At 41.7% G+C, this 21,194-nt stretch overlaps 1 protein-coding gene and 1 long non-coding RNA gene across 3 annotated transcripts in view; both read left to right on the top strand.

Moving 5' to 3' along the window:
- LOC118393865 (AP-1 complex subunit gamma-1-like) overlaps window positions 1–20,083 on the top strand; it is a 30,123-nt gene extending 10,040 nt beyond the window's left edge. For both annotated transcript variants that reach the window (XM_052462256.1, XM_052462257.1), the window contains exons 3-22: window positions 1,023–1,147; window positions 1,867–2,008; window positions 3,973–4,069; window positions 4,793–4,869; window positions 6,079–6,174; window positions 6,271–6,351; window positions 6,446–6,600; window positions 6,719–6,832; window positions 6,992–7,132; window positions 7,658–7,712; window positions 7,989–8,111; window positions 8,256–8,345; window positions 8,471–8,595; window positions 8,723–8,827; window positions 8,966–9,107; window positions 10,632–10,758; window positions 11,053–11,148; window positions 11,902–12,062; window positions 14,629–14,727; window positions 14,893–20,083. In XM_052462256.1, the coding sequence (XP_052318216.1) occupies window positions 1,023–1,147; window positions 1,867–2,008; window positions 3,973–4,069; window positions 4,793–4,869; window positions 6,079–6,174; window positions 6,271–6,351; window positions 6,446–6,600; window positions 6,719–6,832; window positions 6,992–7,132; window positions 7,658–7,712; window positions 7,989–8,111; window positions 8,256–8,345; window positions 8,471–8,595; window positions 8,723–8,827; window positions 8,966–9,107; window positions 10,632–10,758; window positions 11,053–11,148; window positions 11,902–12,062; window positions 14,629–14,727; window positions 14,893–14,994 (2,253 nt within the window). In that variant the 3' untranslated portion in view covers window positions 14,995–20,083. The remainder of the gene's footprint in view (window positions 1–1,022; window positions 1,148–1,866; window positions 2,009–3,972; window positions 4,070–4,792; window positions 4,870–6,078; window positions 6,175–6,270; window positions 6,352–6,445; window positions 6,601–6,718; window positions 6,833–6,991; window positions 7,133–7,657; window positions 7,713–7,988; window positions 8,112–8,255; window positions 8,346–8,470; window positions 8,596–8,722; window positions 8,828–8,965; window positions 9,108–10,631; window positions 10,759–11,052; window positions 11,149–11,901; window positions 12,063–14,628; window positions 14,728–14,892) is intronic.
- On the top strand, window positions 9,144–10,613 carry LOC127907343 (uncharacterized). Its single transcript, XR_008064185.1, has 3 exons — window positions 9,144–9,752; window positions 10,183–10,213; window positions 10,276–10,613. It is a non-coding gene; the product is annotated as an uncharacterized LOC127907343 (long non-coding RNA).
- Window positions 20,084–21,194: the final 1,111 nt, after the last annotated feature.

Below are 21,194 nucleotides of genomic sequence, written 5' to 3'. Positions count from 1 at the left end.
GCCAGGCATGACTCCAACACCATCATCAAGTTTGCCGATGACACAACAGTGGTAGGCCTGATCACCGACAACGATGAGATGGCCTATAAGGAGGAGGTCAGAGACCTGGTCGTGTGGTGCCAGGACAACAACCTCTCCCTCAACATGATCAAGACATTGTGAACTACAGGAAAAGGAGGACCAAGCACACCCCCTTTCTCATCGACGGGGCTGTAGTGGAGCAGGTTGAGAGTTTCAAGTTCTTTGGTTTACACATCAACAACAAACTATCATGGTCCAAACACACTAAGACAGCCGTGAAGAGGGCACACGGCAAAGCCTATTCCCCCTCAGGAGACTGAAACGATTTGGCATGGGTCCTGAGATCCTCAAATGGTTCTACAGCTGCACCATCGAGAGCATCCTGACTGGTTGCATCACTGCCTGGTATGGCAACTGCTCGGCCTCCGACCGCAAGGCACTACAGAGGGTAGTACATACGGCCCAGTACATCACCGGGACCAAGCTTCCTGCCATCCAGGACTCCTATATCAGGCGGTGTCAGAGGAAGGCCCTAAAAATTGTCAAGAACTCCAGCTACCCCAGTTATAGACTGTTCTTTCTGCTACCTTACGGCAAGCGGTACCGGAGCACCCAGTCGTGTTCCAAAAGGCTTCTTAACAGCTTCTTCCTCCAAGCCATAAGACTCCTGAACAGCTAATCAAAGGGCTACCCAGACCCCTCTTTTACGCTGCTGCTACTCTGTTTATTATCTATGCAGAGTCACTTTAACTCTACCTACATGTACATATTACCTTGGCTAACCGATGCCCCCTGTATATAGCCTTGCTTGTTATTTTACTGCTGCTATTTTAATTATTTGTTACTTTTATTTTCTTTTTTTTTTTACTTAACAATTTGTATATTTTTTTGAAGCATTGTTGGTTAAAGGGCTTGTAAGTAAGCATTTCACTGTAAGGTCTACCTGTTCTATTCGGCACATGTTACAAATAGAATTTGATTTGATGAGTTTTGTTTTCTAGCTGGAGTGCCTGAAGTTGATTGCGTCCCAGAAGTTCACTGACAAACGGATAGGGTACTTGGGAGCCATGCTACTGTTGGACGAGAGGCAGGACGTCCATCTACTAATGACAAACTGCATCAAGAAGTAAGGCAGGCCAGAACCACATTGGCTCAAACACACTATCCTGACAGGAACAGCTGCTTATTTGTAGTGTGGGAGTAGAGCTAAGAGCTGTGCTGAAGGAGGTGGTGATGTGTTCTGTTACTGCCAGAAATGTTACTCATGAGTGGTGCCTTTGCCAGCAGCATGTGCTTCTGATGTTGGATACGGAAACAGTCCCATAACCTGCCGGATCAGCTGTTGCACCTTTTTCTCAATCTCTTGCTCTCGAGCACATTTTTCTTCTTTCCTGTAAACCCTTCTTTATCCTTCGTCTTCCCTTTTACCTACCTCTTCCTTGTATTTTTTTCTCTACGTCTTTCCTCTTTCTCTTCTACATACCAGTGCCATCCTATATTTCTGATCTATTATCTCCCTATGAACGGGGATACAGACACATTCCAAAGTCTAGGTTGAAAACAAAAGGCATTTGCCATTAAGACCCTTAGACTTTGGAATTGACTGCCAGAGATCAGGCTTGAAGATTCAGTGCCTGTTTTTAAATCTCTTTTTAAAGACACATTAAAAGCATCTTTATAAAAGTGTATGATTTTAATTAATTATTTTTTTCATTCTCCTTCCTCCTGTCTTTATTTATTTGCTAGTACTTTTATTTTATGATGTGAAGCACTTACTTTATACGCTATATAAATAAAGTTATTATTATCTGCTGTCCACTCATTCTTCCCCTTGTCCTTCCTCAGTGATCTGAATCACAGCACACAGTATGTCCAGGGCCTGGCCTTGTGCACCCTGGGCTGCATGGGCTCCTCGGAGATGTGTCGAGACCTGGCTGGAGAGGTGGAGAAGCTGCTCAAAACCTCCAACTCCTACCTGAGGAAAAAGGTACCTCATTCTCACCTAGCCCACATCCACTCTTTACAAAGAAGTGTTAGTCAGGTGATCAGTTTAAAGTTTGAGCAGACCTGCCAACCTGCACTCATTTTACATAACATGCCCACAATTTGAGGTAAAAGTATGCTGGTACGAAAAAGTACCCCAAAATACGCTTCTATCGGTACAATCGTCTGAAGTTGGAGCTGAGCCAATCAGGACTTGGGTGAGGAGAAAAAAAATCTCAAACTCTCCACTCTGGCCCGCCCCCCATAGTCGTAGTAGTCTACTATTTTCCTCCCTCGAGCTGAATGGCAGCTCTCCACTGTCCGTTGATACTGCTGATGTGTGACGACAAAGGGTAGGGAAAATGGAGAACCAACTATTCGACGAACAACTTTGGAAAATGTATATGTGTTAGTCAAGCACACAACCACTTTCGTAGTTATCTCCTTCTACATTAAGACAAATGTAGTTAGCTACAGTGTTTAGTCAACAGACATGGCAGAGAGAGCTGTTCTGCTAATACCGTTCTTCACAGAAAGTTATATTAGACTGTGTTAAGATTAGTAGGCCTATGTTGATTTAATCAGTTGTTTATCTGGCCTCTTGATCCAGCTGTATGTCAACAGTAGATAATGTTGTGATAGTAATCAGTTCACCAATGACAAGGCATGTTGATTTGATGGTAGCCTAGTAGTCAGACCTTGATGGATGAGGTCAAGGATGGAGATCTGAAACAAACTGATATAGACCTTGTTCAGTTGTTTAATATTGCAAATAGCCTACAGTAAGCTAGACCACTACATTACATCCAGTAATTTAATTATTCTCTTATTCTAAATGTTCTCCCCAAACAAAATTTAAGGAGACAGTTTAAATTTTTACTAGACTATCCACATATAGACACCTTAGAATAATACAAAAAAAACTAAATGTAACCTAGAAAAATGTGCGTGTCATTGAGACCACCGCAATTTGATTTCGGAGACTTCTGTGTAATCTATGGATTTCACATGGCCTGGGCAGGGGCACAGCCATGGGAGGGCATAGGCCCACCCACTAGGGAGCTAGGCCCAGCCAATTAGAATATGTTTTTCCCCACAAAAGAGCTTTATCGCAGACAGAAATACTCCTCAGTTTCATCAGCTGTCCGGGTGACTGGTTTCAGACGATCCCGCAGGTGAAGAAGCCGGATGTGGAGGTGTTATGGTTACACTTGGTCTGTGGTTGTGAGGCTGGTTGGATGTACTGCCAAATTCTCTAAAACGATGGAGGTGGCTTATGGTAGAGAAATGAACATAAAATTCTCTGGCAACAGCTCTGGTAGACATTCCTGCAATCAGCATGCCAATTGCATGCACCTTCAACTTGAGACATCTGGCATTGTGTTGTGAGACAACTGCACATTTTAGTGGCCTTTCATTGTACCCAGCACAAGGTGCACCTGTGTAATTATTGTGCTGTTTAATCCGCTTCTTGATATGCTTCACCTGTCAGGTGGATGGATTACATTGACAAAGGAAAAATGCTCACTAACAGGGAAGTAAACAAATTTGTGCAGAACATTTGAGAGAAAAAGCTTTTTGTGCGTATGGAACTTTCTTTTTTTTTTTTTTCAGATCATGGGACCAGCACTTTATGTTGCATTTTATATTTTTGTTCAGGAAATGGCAGTGAAAGGTTAATAAAAATAAAAAAAATGCAAAATGCTCCAACTTCCTGATTTCCCCCAGAAATGTAAACACATTAGAGATACTGAAGAGCAGCCAAGTACCCATAAGTCTATAGCCTAACATTCCTACTGAGACTGTCTTCTGCCAAAATCGTTGTTAGGCACAACAACAACAAAAAGTGCATTTTCTTATGATTTGAGCAGTGTGGGTGTTGCCTCCTAAAAATAATTTAAGGTTGGCAGGTCTGTGTTAGCATGTCATAGTTGAGCACTTTGGAAAACATTAGAGTTTTCTCCCCAGGCGGCGTTGTGTGCAGTCCACGTCATCAGGAAAGTCCCAGAGTTGATGGAGATGTTCCTCCCAGCCACAAAAAACCTGCTGAGCGAGAAGAACCACGGTGAGACAACAGGGGGCTGGGGGCAACAATGTCCTGCACAGAGAACATTGGGTTTGGTCACTCACAGATAAAATGGAGATGCTGTGTCCTTCAAAGGGAAAATTGGACTGGTGCCCTCTATACAGTTGAAATGTCCTTCAGTGAACAGAGTTGGATTAATGACTGTTTCCTGATGAGCTGTGGAGCTGCTGCGTCTTTCACAGTTTTCAATTGATCACCTCCGGTGTTTTCACTAGACGCTGATGGTTGTCATAGTACAATGGCTGATGTTCTGACAGCTTTCTAAAGTGATGCTCTTTTTTAGAACCAATGTTATTGCTACGAATATGTTTCTAAATGGGTTTGATAGATGAAGTTGCCCATAGAAAACTAAGTTCAGTTTTGTGTTTTTCCCCTCAATGGTCAAGGTAAGGATTTGGGGAGGGTAAGTTGATGCTAGATACATACCTGTAGTTGTCTTTGTATTGCTAAATTTTGGGCTTAATGACGTTAAACTGACACTTACTAAGAGTGAGAATCCAGATTATAAACCACCACAACGCAAACAGCTTCCTCATAGACTATGTTCCTTATTTTAGTAACAATGCTGTGACATTGCTAAGACATTGACTCCCAGGGAATTGGCAAGGAAATTTGTGCACATTTTGTGAGCTTCTACTGTCTTTCAGGGATGCTGTTTGTTGACCTTTTTTCAAACAACTAGTTTCTCTTTGTCTCCTTAAGGTGTTCTCCACACTTCTGTTGTCCTCCTCACTGAAATGTGTGAAAGAAGTCCTGACATGCTCTTACACTTCAGAAAGGTATGGCTAGCCACAATCTAATTAGTGAAATTACTGCTATTAAGAGTTTTTGGGTAACAGCGTAACACGTCATCAAATCTTTAGGGAGTTAATTAAGCATTTGTCCTAAGCTCACTCTACATTTCATTCTCTCTTAGTACCCATTTTCCTTTCACTATGACTGCTTTGGATATACTTCAAACATATTTTGCCTTTTGAATCCTTGGATTACATTTTCCCTTCAGGTTTGCTCTACATTCATAGTAGGCCTATGTCTCAGTCGTATCTCCTTGCCTCGCTTTTTTCCTCGCTGTATCTCTAGTGGCTCTGTACCTCTTTCCCTTAGCCATAACAACCTTGAGCCAGTCTCCCACCCCTCATGTTCATGATCAGAACATGACTTTGAGCTCTCTAAAAGTGAATCTTCCCTAACATCTACCTCATATTTTTTCTGTCATTTGTCTGTTACAATTCCTGCATTGTGTTAGAATGAGAAGGTAAGAGTACATTCTGGTTTCATAGCTGGTGCATGCTGTAACTAGTAATCACACGGTCACTGTAGATGTAATCAAACCTGTGTTCCGTAAAGTTCCTTTTTGTCATTTTGATTTAGACTTTTACAGCGGTTATACGTGGGTGTTCTCTCTTGATATCATGACAGGATTTTAAAAATGTTTCTTAGACATCTCTCACTATTGTCAATGTGCCATCATCAACCTAATGTGTAACTCATTTAATCACCGTATGTTGAAAACAACATGATGGGTCTGTTTTCAATAATGACCTCAGGTGTTTTCACTAGACACTGATGGTTTTATGTCTGTTAAAAGGGGGGTATGTGTCTGTATGTGTACAAATATATATTTCAGAAACATATATTCGCTTTGGTGCAAATTGTTTATGAATATTCTTGCCTAGCATTCCTGGTGAGAATTATGATTCGGGTTAAATTTCATCCAGATGTGATTGAATGTGACATCACAATTCTATTAGCTTTTTAAAACCCAACATCCTAACTGAATGTTTTCATACAATCAATGCTGTCTTGATTACCATAACCCAGAAATGTAAGTTACATTGACGATTAAATCAAGAGAATGTAAAGAATAACTGCACATTCTACAAAATACTTTGTCAAGTTATTTCAGTAACACGGTTGGACACCGATTCCTTAGAAATAAAGCCCTTGACCCTTGATGGTACCCCTCCTCTCCTGTTGGTCTTTTGTAGTTGGTTCCACAGCTGGTGAGAATCCTGAAGAACCTGATCATGTCTGGTTACTCTCCTGAGCATGACGTGTCTGGCATCAGTGACCCCTTCCTGCAGGTGAGACCTTTAACCTTGTGTTTTTGTTCCAATTATTTGATCTTCTGTAACAAACTTGGCTAGGCCAGTCAGTGATGCCCCTTGACCTCATTGCAGGTACGGATATTGAGACTATTGCGAATTCTGGGCAGGAGTGATGATGACTCAAGTGAAGCAATGAATGACATTCTTGCACAGGTGAGAATATAGGTTAATCAATAGTACTCTAGGCTTACTACCCCTAGAGATATGGCCTTATACAATTAGACTAATGGTTTCTTCACTCTTGTAGGTGGCAACCAACACAGAGACAAGTAAAAATGTAGGCAATGCAATCCTCTACGAGACAGTACTGACCATAATGGACATCAAGTCAGAAAGTGGATTGAGGGTGTTGGCTATCAACATACTGGGGCGCTTCCTTCTCAACAATGACAAAAATATTAGGTAAGTAACACACTTGGAGAACTAATTCATTGAATGATCTGAACATAGGCCATCAAAGTCCCAGGTAATATAACTTTTTTTATGGTCTTTTTTTATGGTCTTTTTGTCCACCCTCAAGATATGTGGCACTGACGTCCCTACTGAAGACTGTACAGACGGACCACAATGCAGTGCAGAGGCATCGGAGCACCATTGTGGACTGTCTAAAAGACCTGGATGTGTCCATCAAGAGGTGAGACCTACACCCAAATGAGGAGAACATGAGTGACATACAGTATAGACATTAGTACATAACACACTGTTAGTCACTGTACATACATTTCTGCACAAAGTTAGGGTCAGAAGATGTAGAGATTTCCTTGTCTTATCGTCATCCCATTTTCCTCCCTAGGCGTGCGATGGAGCTGAGCTTCGCCCTGGTGAATGGGAACAACATCCGAGGCATGATGAAGGAGCTGCTCTACTTCCTGGACTCCTGTGACCCAGAATTCAAAGCGGACTGTGCATCCGGAGTCTTCCTGGCTGCAGAGAAGTAAGGCTCGGGTGTTGTCCAGTTAGAGCTGGAAGATCTGTAGAGATCAGTCTTTGCCAATCAGAAGGACCATGTGAAACCGTTCTCAACATTATCCCGTGGCTTGTAGGTCTTTACCACCTCATTCTGTTTGTATTGGCTGTTGCTCAGCAGTTGTAGTTGTGGTTCGAGAAGTAATAGAAGGATTAGTAGTGATTGCATGAGAGGCCATGGCAGCAGTTGTTTTTGCATGTGGGCTGGTCACAGTTACCTTGCATTAGGAATGTAGGCTTAGAGAATAGATTACAGCCAGTGGCCTCAAGCACCTCCAATGATTAACTATTGTTTCTGCATCCTCTGGTTAATGTGTGTGTGGCTTACTTACTAAAATGCTGTGTGATGAAAAAATGAGTGATCCATCGTCAGAGCATGACATTGTTGATACCATTATATTTTCTGACAGCATCAACCTCAGGCCAACTTTTTTCAGTTAATGGTTATATGATCCTCCGATCAGAGGTGACTGATGCGTGTTCTGTTTCACAGGTATGCGCCTTCAAAAAGATGGCACATTGACACCATCATGAGAGTCCTGACAACGGTATATGTATAATTTCATCAAATACTTTTCTCTGCACAGATGATGGTAAAATAAATAATTATGCTTGACTGTTGAGTGACGAATCCTTGAGTGATCCATCGACTGAACTGCAAATGATGATCTCATCATGTCTGACAACAGCTGCTTTTTACCATCTTAGACACTTGGTGTCTAGGCTTGAAATTGTTTTTGTCGCTGACCCTATACAAAATTATCATTTGCCTCATTGTCCATTTTGAGATGTTTTTATTTTTAACAACACCTTTTTGTTTCCAGGCGGGGAGCTATGTCCGAGATGACTCTGTCCCCAACCTCATCCAGCTCATCACCAACAGTGTGGAGATGCATGCCTACACTGTGCAGAGACTCTACAAAGCCCTGCTGGATGACATCTCACAGGTCCGAGGCATCTCTGAATATGAATATGTTGTTGGATCACTTTTGGAAGTAGCAAAGCGTGTGCGGATGTTTCCCTTCCTTTCTGAGGAGGACTGGTTACAGTGAATCTGATCTTTCTGAACTATAAGTGTTTGTCTCCCATAGCAACCACTGGTCCAGGTGTCATCCTGGTGTATAGGGGAGTATGGAGACCTGCTGGTATCTGGACAGTGTGAGGAGGAGGAGCCCATCCAGGTAGACCTCCTGAAGCACTCAATCACCTCAACTATTTAATCTAGAATGTTACACACAACACGTCTATGTGCACTGCCGACCTCAAGTTGAAGTGTATATATTTTCTCCCCTTTTGTTTGCAACAGGTGACAGAGGATGAAGTCCTGGATGTTTTGGAAGGTCTTCTTGTGTCCAACTTGTCCACCCCTGTAACCCGTGGTTACTCCCTCACTGCCATCATGAAGCTGTCTACTCGCTTCAGCAGTGTCAAGTAAGTCCATCTGTGTTGAGCAGAGAGAATATCCAACAGGTTATGATGATTTTGTTCCCCTCCTTAGCTCTGAAATGAATGGAAGGACGGACACTCAAGGGTAACATTTTTGTCTTAAAATCTCCAGCCGAATCAAGAAGGTGGTGTCAATATACGGCAGCAGCATCGACGTGGAGCTGCAACAGAGAGCTGTGGAGTACAATGCACTTTTCAAGAAATATGATCACATGAGGTGAGTATGCTCCAAAATGTATTCCCATTCATTACAAGCACTTTTCTGTAGAAATTATTGGTAATTGTTTAGTTACCATTAAGTCAAGGAAATTTACCTATTTCCCCCCCCCCCATCTCATTCTCTTCCTCTCTAAAGGCCTGCGTTACTGGAGCGAATGCCCATCATGGAGAAAACGGCCTCCAATGGCCCTACAGAGATCATGCAGACCAATGGGGAGACAGAGCCCTCGGTGCCTGACACAAAACACCTGCCCCTAGTCACCCAGCCAGCCAACCAGGTGAGGGCAAGGTCACATGACATATCTGTACTAACCATTGCTGGGAGGTTTTCTGTCACAGATGTGTAGCTGAATCAGTGGATCAACATCTCATTCAATCCGTATCACTGAAGTTCAGCGTTATACGCTAATTAAATGTAAAGGCAATTCCTGTTTGAGCTGACATATGTAGCAGCTTTTACCGTGAATGCGGTCTTTGCTGATGTGGGAACATTTTTTAAAATGTAGATTGCGCTGTAGCGCTGCTCTTCAGCGATACGGATTGAATTGAGCCCTTAAGTTCTTTAAAATGCACGAATACACGTACACTCACACACATTCTTTAAGTTTTTTGATTTCTATTCATGTGGTAAAGTCCACAAATCAGAGTACGTCTGCTAATGCTTTTACAAACTGGTCAAACAAGGACCCCTGCTGGTAGGAAGATTAAACTGTGCTGGGCATGTCAATCTATAGATTCATATAAAGTAGTCTACGTTTTCCTTCTTTGAGTTATAAATATTTTATCATGTTTTAAAACAAAGCGTAAATGAGATGTTATTCAGAGCACTGATGTTTTGTCCAAATCCTCTCTGTATTACAGGTTTAATATACGAATCATCTCTGTATTACAGGTTTAATATACGAATCCTCTCTCTCTTACAGGTTTAATATACGAATCCTCTCTCTCTTACAGGTTTAATCTACGAATCCTCTCTCTCTTACAGGTTTAATCTACGAATCCTATCTCTCTTACAGGTTTAATCTACGAATCCTATCTCTCTTACAGGTTTAATCTACGAATCCTCTCTCTCTTACAGGTTTAATCTACGAATCCTCTCTCTCTTACAGGTTTAATCTACGAATCCTCTCTCTCTTACAGGTTTAATCTACGAATCCTCTCTCTCTTACAGGTTTAATCTACGAATCCTCTCTGTATTATAGGTTTAATCTACAAATCCTCTCTGTATTATAGGTTTAATATACAAATCCTCTCTTACAGGTTTAATATACGAATCCTCTCTCTCTTACAGGTTTAATATACGAATCCTCTCTGTATTACAGGTTTAATATACGAATCCTCTCTCTCTTACAGGTTTAATCTACAAATCCTCTCTGTATTACAGGTTTAATCTACAAATCCTCTCTGTATTACAGGTTTAATATACAAATCCTCTCTGTATTACAGGTTTAATATACAAATCCTCTCTGTATTACAGGTTTAATATACAAATCCTCTCTGTATTACAGGTTTAATATACAAATCCTCTCTGTATTACAGGTTTAATCTACAAATCCTCTCTGTATTACAGGTTTAATCTACAAATCCTCTCTGTATTACAGGTTTAATCTACAAATCCTCTCTGTATTACAGGTTTAATCTACAAATCCTCTCTGTATTACAGGTTTAATCTACAAATCCTCTCTGTATTACAGGTTTAATATACAAATCCTCTCTGTATTACAGGTTTAATATACAAATCCTCTCTGTATTACAGGTTTAATCTACATGTGCTTTATGATTCAGTTTATCTTCTGTTCCAGGCTCTTGACTTGTTAGACCTGCTGGGAGGTAATGATGTGGTGCCTGTGATCCAAACCACCCTGCCCACCAAGCCTGTCTCAGCTGGAGGAGAGCTGCTCGACCTACTGGGGGACCTCTCACTGTCTGGTAGGACCACAGTCGCTCTCTCCTTTTATTTCCCTCCAGCCCAAAGCACAGGTGGACCAACCGTGGTCCATGGTTAGGGGAACTTGATTGGTTTCTTCTTTTCTCTTTTACCTATTCTCGCTGTCACCTGCCCTGTACCTTCCTTCAGCAATAAACCACATTAGTCACTCCACATCCTGTTTGACTTGGTCAGGAATCAACTTGTCTTGTGAACTATCACCAATGGTATCACTGTTATGTCTGTGTGTGATTCCCTGTACCCTGTTGGAACCCCCTGTATTGTTTCCCCCCTAGGTGGTCTAGCTCCTGCTCCCTCTGTGCCCGTCTCCCAGCCCCCCTTCCTCCTGGATGGCCTCTCCTCACAGCCCCTGTTTAATGATACTTCAGCAGGTGAGAGCTAGCGCTCATCAGGGAAGCTTTCAAATTTGTCATTTGATCCGAACCCCTTTCCCGCCATGTTTTTCTTTTTTTAAATTTGATTTAATTATTTTACTAGGCAAGTCAGTTAAGATATTCTTATTTACAATGACGGCCTAGCAAAAGGCCTCCTGTGGGGATGAGGGTGCCTGGGATTTAAAGAAATTACATTTACAATATAAACAAACATCACAACAAGAGACAACAACATAGCAAGGCAGCATCACATGACAACACAGCATGGTAGCAACACAGCATAACAACAACATGGTAGCAACACAACATGGTTGCAGCCCAAATCATGGTACAAACATTGGGCACAGTCAACAGCACAAAGGTCAAGAAGGTAGAGACAACAATATGTCACACAAAGCAGCCACAGTCAGTAAGAGTGTCCATGATTGAGTCTTTGAATGAAGATATTGAGATAAAACTGTCCTGTTTGAGTGTTTGTTGCAGCTCTTTCCAGTCGCTAGCTGCAGCGAACTGAAAAGGGGAGCGACCCAGGGATGTGTGTACTTTGGGGGGGGACCTTTAACAGAATGTAACTGGCAGAACGGGTGTTGTATGTGGAGGATGAGGGCTGCAAGTAGAGTACTCTGTGTCCCTATGTATCCCTTTCAAAACAATGCAACCGTATACAAGTTCATACAATGTTTTTGGGGGTTATGTTTGGTACTACTTTTTCACTCTGAATTGTATTGACTTGTGCATTCTTGTCTTTAGCTATTCCCCCCATGACAGCATATGGCAAGAATGGCCTGAAAATAGAGTTCACCTTTGAGAGGGCCAATCCGAACCCGAACATAGCAGTCATCACTATCCACGCCACCAACGCCACCGAGGCTGACATGACAGAGTTTGTTTTCCAGGCTGCAGTACCAAAGGTGAGCCATGACTTGTCAGTCACATTTGTATAACTATATAATATTACGAAATATATGTGTGGTTCTATGATTGACCTCTGTAGCAATGTACTGCTTAGTGAACGTTGGGAATACAGTGGGGCAAAAAAGTATTTAGTCAGCCACCAATTGTGCAAGTTCTCCCACTTAAAAAGATGAGAGGCCTGTAATTTTCATCATAGGTACACTTCAACTATGACAGACAAAATGAGGGGGAGAAATCCAGAAAATCACATTGTAGGATATTTAATGAATTTATTTGCAAATTATGGTGGAAAATAAGTATTTGGTCACCTACAAACAAGCAAGATTTCTGGCTCTCACAGACCTGTAACTTCTTCTTTAAGAGGCTCTGTCCTCTGTGCTCCACTCGTTACCTGTATTAATGGCACCTGTTTGAACTTATCAGTATAAAAGACACCTGTCCACAACCTCAAACAGTCACACTCCAAACTCCACTATGGCCAAGACCGAAGAGCTGTCAAAGGACTCCAGAAACAAAATTGTAGACCTGCACCAGGCTGGGAAGACTGAATCTGCAATAGGTAAGCAGCTTGGTTTGAAGAAATCAACTGTGGGAGCAATTATTAGGAAATGGAAGACATACAAGACCACTGATAATCTCCTTCGTTCTGGGGCTCCACGTGAGATCTCACCCCGTGGGGTCAAAATGATCACAAGAACGGTGAGCAAAAATCCCAGAACCACACGTGGGGACCTAGTGAATGACCTGCAGAGAGCTGGGACCAAAGTAACAAAGCCTACCATCAGCAAGGGCATTGAAGATGAAACGTGGCTGGGTCTTTCAGCATGACAATGATCCCAAACACACCGCCCGGGCAACGGAGTGGCTTCGTAAGAAGCATTTCAAGGTCCTGGAGTGGCCTAGTCAGTCTCCAGATCTCAACCCCATAGAAAATCTTTGGAGGGAGTTGAAAGTCCGTGTTGCCCAGCAACAGCCCCAAAACATCACTGCTCTAGAGGAGATCTGCATGGAGGAATGGGCCAAAATACCAGCAACAGTGTGTGAAAACCTTGTGAAGATTTACAGAAAACGTTTGACCTCTGTCATTGACAACAAAGGGTACTGTAATTTCTGGACTATTAAGCGCACCTGAATATAAACCGCACCCACTGAATTATTAAAAAATCTTTATTTTGTACATAAATAAGCTGCACATGTCTATAAGCCGCAGGTGCCTACCGGTACATTGAAACAAATTAACTTTACACAGCCTTTAAACGAAACACGGCTTGTAACAAAAATTAAACAGTGACCAATGACCTTTCTTGGTAGGCTACTATCTTCCTCCTCCTGTGCACTGAAGTCATCTCCTTCGGTGGCTGAGTTGAATAGCCACAGAATTGCTTCATCCGATGTTGGATCGTTTTCATTGTCGCTCTCGTCACTTTCATCCGGAGGCAAATTCCCCGCTGAGCTCATGCTGCCCCTTCAACACGCAGCAGTCCAGCCTTTCGAAACCCGTTGATGATAGTGGAATTTTTGACAATGCTCCACGCTGTCAGGACCCACTGGCAGACTTGACCATAAGTTGCTTTTCGTATGCGGCCCATTTTAGTGAAGGATTTCTCCCCACTTGTCATCCAAGCCTCCCACTGAACACGGAGCGCCACCTTAAATGCACGATTTACACTGATGTCGAGTGGCTGCAAATACTTTGGGCCACCTGCTTTTCTTCCCTTTTGAAAGCTTTTGTTGTCTTTTTGCACTGAGTCAGTTCCTCACGCTGCTGTTTCCAACGTCTTATCATCGACTCATTAAGGCCAAGCTCCCGTGCAGCAGCTCTATTTCCTTTTCCAACAGCCAGATCGATCGCCTTCAACTTGAAAGCTGCATCATATGCATTTCTCGTGTGTCTTTGCCATAATGAGGGTGACAAAATTACTACCGTAATCAGAATGAAGGGAAGTTTGAGCGCGCTCGATTTACGTCACATTATGTGACGGTGCTCAGTTTTTTGGCGGCATGAATCTTGTGAAAGCGGGAAAAATCCATAAATTAGCTGCGTCACTGTATAAACCGCGAGGTTCAAAGCGTGGGAATAAAGTAGCGGCTTATAGTCCGGAAATTACGGTATATAACAAAGTATTGAGAAACTTTAGGGTAAGGATAGGGTAAGTAATCCTTCTCACCCCCCCCTAAAAAGATTTAGATGCACTATTGTAAGTGGCTGTTCCACTGGATGTCATAAGGTGTATGCACCAATTTGTAAGTCGCTCTGGATAAGAGCGTCTGCTAAATGACTTAAATGTAAATGTAATGTTATTGACCAAATACTTATTTTACACCATAATTTGCAAATAAATTCATTAAAAATCCTACAATGTGATTTTCTGGATTTTTTTTTTTTTTTTCTCATTTTGTCTGTCATAGTTGAAGTGTACCTATGATGAAAATTACAGGCCTCATCTTTTTAAGTGGGAGAACTTGCACAATTGGTGGCTGACTAAATACTTTCTTGCCCCACTGTATGCAGGCGCATGTCCTACGAAGCAGACATTTAAGCTCTGTGTCCCTCTCCTTCAGACATTCCAGCTGCAGCTCTTGTCCCCTAGCAGTAATATTGTCCCAGCACTCAACCAGGGAAGTGTCACACAGGTCATCAGAGTTCTCAACCCACAGAAGGTAAGAGATGTTCCTATCTGTCCCCATCTTCCTCACATTCTTATTCAGTTTCCTGATCTATTGGTGCTATCAGAGGAATTTAGTGCAGAGGGCTCCTATCGAGTTCAGCTCTACATTGAGTAGTTCATATTGCTTTAATAAACATGTCTTTCTCATGATTTACAGCAACAACTCCGCATGAGGGTCAAGCTGACGTACACCCACAAAGGCTCACCTGTCCAAGACCTGGCCGAGGTCAACAACTTTCCTCCTCAGTCCTGGCAATGATGTCCGTGCCCTCTCGCTCTTAAAAACCTCGCCAAGGGAACTATGGGAAAGATTCTCCCCTCCCCCTTTACCCCGACTGATCCCCCTGTGACATCACTGCAGACTGCTGCCCTGGGGTTGCATGGGAAGCAGCGAAATGGCAAACACACAAAAAAAGATGGTATGAAGACCATGATGACGACAACCGCAACGACAATAGACATCACCAGAAATATGTGAAAACATATGAATTTACTAACCCTTCTTTTCCTTGATTGGTTTCACCACAATCTGTCTGCTTTGCAGTTGCCATTCTTTCCATCTCCTTGCCCTCTCAATGCACGTACGCCCACATTGCACTCTCTGTGGTACGCCCACCCATCTAAGCCGCCATAGAAAATAGCTGTTGGCTATGTACTTGTTTAATAAGCAGTCTTTTTTTTCTTTTTCATGTTTTTAATCTCACAGGAATTTAACATGGGTATTTTGTCCCCTATTTTCAAGCCTGAATGAGATGCAATTTAATTAACTCTATGAAATTTGCACACTGTCCATTCACCACTTTCCCAATTGGGTTTGAAAACTTGGAGTACTTCGGCTCTCAGTATTTAATCTAGTTTGGTCTCCAAAGTGACTATAACACATTCTGTTCGAAAGATCTCCAGCTCTATACTTCAAATGCAAGGTCTTCAGTTGCAATACAAAGGTTAATCTCTCGTGGACAGATTCTGGGTGTAAACTGAAGAATCTGTCGGGACGGGATGGAATGCGTAGGATCAGTTTTCGTCACTGATTATCTGGATGTATCAGGATTGGCCGAAGGCGGTGCTTAAACTTCGACTGCTTCACTTGTGGCGAAGGGGGGCTTTGGCTAAGAGTTTCGTTTTGGGAGGGTAGAGACTTTGCAAACCGGAACTCACAATTTCTAATACGTATGGACCCACAACTACATCACGCAGCTGATCAAATTATGTGAGATTTTAGTTCTGGGGTAACTGAGATTATACAAACTTTCACATTATGACTTTTCCCCTCTTTTACATCCATTAACTTTGGCAGCAGAAAGGTTTTAAAGACTCAGAGCAGTCATTCATTTTGGGGGAAACTTGACCCTCCATCTCATGAGTGATTTAAAAGGCAAAAGATGTGCGGAGTCATTGAATTCCATCAGTTTGATATTTGTTTGAATCCCATTCACATTGGTTGGCCAGAGAGGCCTTTCAGCAGGGTTGAGATACTGTAAATGGATAAAGTGCATATTTCGAAGGCTGGAGTGTGTTCGTTTGTCATGGGCTGGTAAACACACAGTATGGTTCTATTTTCTTTAGTTTGGTCAGCAGTTTGGTAGCCATAGTATCTTGAAAAAGTGTATTTTCTGAGGTGGAATCTAGAGGATGGACATTTCTGCTTTGTTTGACTTCCCTGTATAGCACCGTTTCCTCCACATAGATGGGCACTATTTACAGTTTATTCAAGCCATCTTGTTAAATTCAACAGTTAATTGCTTCGATCAAGCTGAGGTTATTGAAGCAATGTGGATATTGTATATCAGTGCGGGTCTGAGACATCTTAATTATAGGCAAATCCTTAAACAGAGATTCATTGAATATTAACTTTGTAAGTATTTGATTCTTCCACGCATCTGAACAAACAGCCTGAAATGTAAGATTCACAGCTTTGGGACGTCAAAACGTCTGTCTCTTTTTAGACTATTAACCTGGCTGGACATAGCCGGCCTAGAGACGACACGTACGTACATGTACATTAAGTCTATTTTGAATGTAGTTATATGCACTGAATTATTTTTCTTTGCAGTCTTTTTCTGTGGCTCTCCTCTCTGAGGGCGCTGGCCATTTTGTTGGCACTATTTTTGTGGTATTATGATATTGTTTTTGTTTTTTTTGCAGTGATTTGACTTAAACAATATTGCCTGATATCAAAATGATGTGCCTTTTGACATAACTAGATGGGAATTCCCTAAACTGGTCTCGTCTGATCTGTGTGAAGAGGGTTTGAGTGTCAGGGAGTGCTTATTGTGGGTAATATCCTGAATAGAGAGCAGGCAAGATGGACAGGCTGGATGGAAGGAAGGAGTCGAAGAAGAATGTGACCTTTTATTTTAAAGACATCTCACTCTGATTTTCTGGCATTTAGAGTGGAAATGATGTAGTCGGATATCAGTGTAGCTTGGTGTGATTTCTTGGCTGTCATACTTCTCCAAATCAGAATCCCGACCAAGCTGTCGGAAACATTAACCTGAATACCTCACAATGTTTTCTTTTCCTGTTAACTATCAACAATACAGTACCTGGATAGCTGTATTTAGTCTTCTGTATGATCTGCAATCAAGTGGGCACCTGTAGGACATCTCATTACTAACACGCTTAGCTGCCCCATGATGCTGTATGTGTTCAGACCGTCAGATGTTCAATCGCACTATATGCTTATTGATATTCACTATGCTACACTATCAAACATTTGTGACCAAATCGGAGATGCTATTAGCTTTGGAAATAAGCTTTGGAAATATTTTTGAGCAATGATATGTGTATATGGAGAAAATGATTTCATTCTATTAGTTAACTTTTTTCTGTTTTTGACAATGCTATATTGGCTTTTTCTGTATATATTGAGGGCTTTTAAGATTTGTCAAATATCCTTTCTTTCATCCCTTTTTTTTTTAGATACCAACCATTTTCTAAGACTTCCAATTACTCACGGTGTATATTGTCTTAATAGATCTTAGTCAACAATATGGTCTAAAGAAAAGACTTCCCTATTTCATCAGTCATCGCAAAATATGTGTAATCGGCTGCCTGTACATTGTATATTATTGTAAACCGAAACGACAAAAGATGATCAAATGAAATAAAACCCCATTTGAAGACTTATACAGATTAGCTAAGGACTATAATTGTATACGTATATGTAAAAAGAAAAATCCTGTTGAAACGATGCAAATGAGCTGCATTCTCTTCATAATGTTGAGGTTTGGACGTATCTTCTATTTTCTGATGATTTAGTGGGTGAGTAGGTTGCTGCTGTTGGTTTCTTATAATGTCCTCTTAAGGTTTGGTTGGGCAGAACTGGTGTTGTCTATGAGTGATGTACCGTACTACTGAGAGGTCTGTGAGCTGTGCACAGTGACCGAGGTGGCACCTTGTCGGTATTCGGGGTACTCAGAAAGGCCTCATCTATTTTCATATGCTCCTTAAGAGGAGTAGGCCTCTTGCTAAGATGCTGTAATGCCTCCTTTGGCCTGTAATGTGCTTTATCTGTTTTTTCTTTCCCAGCAAAAGTAATTGGAGAAAATGTATGGTGTCAGACATGAAAGCTAATTAATGGATGGATGACCTACCTACAGTGCACATGGTCCTTCTGAGAGTGATTCTCCTTGTTGGACTCCTTTTTAAGTCTCCTATTCGCAAGTCATTCTTTTTTTCCAGTCCTATAGATTCTCTCCCCCATTCATCTGGCATCTCACCTCCCCACGTTAATTGTATTGGATTTCAGAGACATGAGAATGGGCCCAGAGTTTCTCTGAAGTGTTGGTCTTTTTTTTCCCCTTGTGATGCTGTTGCACATACCTTTTTATTGTAAGGTGGAGATTGAATGTCCTGAGTATTATCAGGCTATGAGAGGTTTAATCTGTGTGTGGTGTATATGAGTCATTAAGTAGTTAATTGCTTGTCTTCTCTTGGTGTTGACAGATACAAGGTGCTCTTGGCTGCCTGTCATCATCCACTCTATTACTGGGTCTGTTCATCGCTCCTGATGACTGCATTAAGGAACCAGTCTTATGGACTGGTTTGTGGAGAGCAGAGACTAGGCCTGGTTCTGTTACAGGGAACCGGCCAGCAGGGTTGTTGATGTTCAGGCTCTCTAAGATGAAATGTGGTCCTTTCTATTTATTGAAATACATTTTTAAAAATCAGGACTGAATTGTGAGGCTGATCTCTGCTGTGTGTATGGCCTTTTGGTGTCTACAATTTTTTTTCAGAAGACCTGTGATCTTAATGCAGTGCTGCTTAACCTGTCATTGTGATATGACACAACTATAACACTGAGCTAAAGCTGCATGTTAGCTGTGCTGTGAGCTCATTTCCACAAGGGGGAGCTGGTCAAGATATATAAGGCTATAGGGAAAGGAAAGACATCTCATACTTGTACCTTGTCTTGAATGTTTTTTTGTTTTTATCGGTTCGATTCCGTCAGCGTGACCCTCTGTCAATCATGTTTGACCAATTAACTCTTAAGGATACAGTGCCCCGTATAGTTTTAAATGAGAAATACTTATGAAGGTGAAATTCCATTGGTTTGGACACTGCATCTTAAAAAGGACATTTGTAAAGAAAATAACCCCTCAGAGGTCTGAGCAGCTTTTGAAGTGTTTTGTTTGTGTAATCAGCCAGTATACGTGTGTGTAAATATCTCAGTGCGTTGGCATGTCTTGCTACAGTCACCAGGTAGGACATGAAATTAGCTGCAATGATTTCAATTCACAACTTCTGAGCTGCATGTGAGAGCCAATGTAAATAGTCATTTCTACTCTTTATGTAATCCTCTTTTTGGAAATGCAAGAAAAGTTCACATTTTTTCAACAAATTCAACACACCACCTTGTTGGGTTGAACATTTGAATTTTTTTTTTTTTTTTTTGAAGTGGTTAAAAGTGCACACCACTCATTCGGATGTAATTGTTTTTTACTTCTATATTTGGCCAGGTGACTTCTGTGTGTAAAGGGGTTTGAAGGCGCATCTGACTTTAGCCACTATTATCCCTTTCCCTGTGAAATCATAAAGCGTCCATTGTACTTTTGAAAGAGAATCTGAATATGTAACACTCAGATTTATCCCAACTATAAAACAACATATCTGATTTGAGAAGGTGAGGGGGGAAAAAAAAAACATTTTTTGAAATTCACTTTTCCAGACAGGTTTAACATTTTGAACTGAATCAGAGTCCCGTGTCTTCAAGGTGGGTGTGAATGGACTGAAGATATGATTAAAGCTGAGAGGCTGTAAACTATATTTTAGACTTATGCTGTGTATTATTGTCTTTGGGTTGGAGGAAATGATGATCAAGAGTATAAATAAAAAGTCAAACAAAATTGTTGACCGGACTCATTCATTTATCAACTCTTAGGGAGTGCAATTGGCATGCTGACTGCAGGAATGCCCACCAGAGCTGTTGCCGTAGAATTGAGTGTTCATTTCTCTACCATAAGCCGCCTCCACCGTTTTAGAGAATTTGGTAATACGTCCAACCGGCCTCAACCGCAGACCACATGTATGGCGTCGTGTGGGCGAGTGGTTTGCTGATCTCATTGTTGTGAACAGAGTGCCCCATGGTGGGATTATGGTATGGGCAGGCATAAGCTAAACACAACGAACACAATTGCATTTTATCGATGACCATTTGAATGGACAGAGGTGACGAGATCCTGAGGCCCATTGTCGTGCCATTTAATCGGCTGCCATCACTTCATGTTTCAGCATAATGCACAGCCACATGTCACAAGGATCTGTACACAATTCCTGGATGCTGAAAATGTATCCGTTCTTCCATGGCCTGCACACTCACCAGACATGTCACCCTTAGATGTTTGGGATGCTCTGGATCAGTGTTTCCGCCAATATCCAGAAACTTCACAGAGCCAGTGAAGAGGAGTGTGACAACATTCCACAGGTCACAATCAACAGCCTGATCAACTCTTTGCGAAGGAGATGTTGCACTGCATGAGGCAAATGGTGGTCACACCAGATACTGACTGGCTTTCTGATCCACGCCCCTACCTTTTTTTTAAGGTATCTGTGACCAACAGATGCATATCTGTATTCCCAGTCATGTGAAATCCATAGATTGGGGTCTAATTTATTTCAATTGACTGATTTCCTTTTATGAACTATAACTCTGTAAAATCTTTGAAATTGTTGCATTTATATTTTTGTTCAGTATAGTGACAAATGGGGTTCACCTACATAACTGATTTAGAACAGGCCTACACAGACGTTTTCAGCTTAACATAACCTGACATGTTTCAGTATACATAGGCTACTTGTCATACTAAGCAAGATTGAGTCACAGTGAGGCTGGAGCAGCGTACAAACAAGGAGAATTCCGATCAAAGTTCCAGTATCTGTTTCCACGAGAGTAGTTTCTTCGGTCAGTGATTCTTGATTCGCTTTTGAGGAACATTATCAAGTCCAAGCTGTTAAAAG

Source organism: Oncorhynchus keta, chromosome 14, assembly GCF_023373465.1.
Source record: "Oncorhynchus keta strain PuntledgeMale-10-30-2019 chromosome 14, Oket_V2, whole genome shotgun sequence".
Taxonomy (NCBI): Eukaryota; Metazoa; Chordata; class Actinopteri; order Salmoniformes; family Salmonidae; genus Oncorhynchus; species Oncorhynchus keta.
The sequence above is the reverse complement of the archived record's forward strand: the minus strand, read 5'-3'. Positions and strand labels throughout refer to the sequence as shown.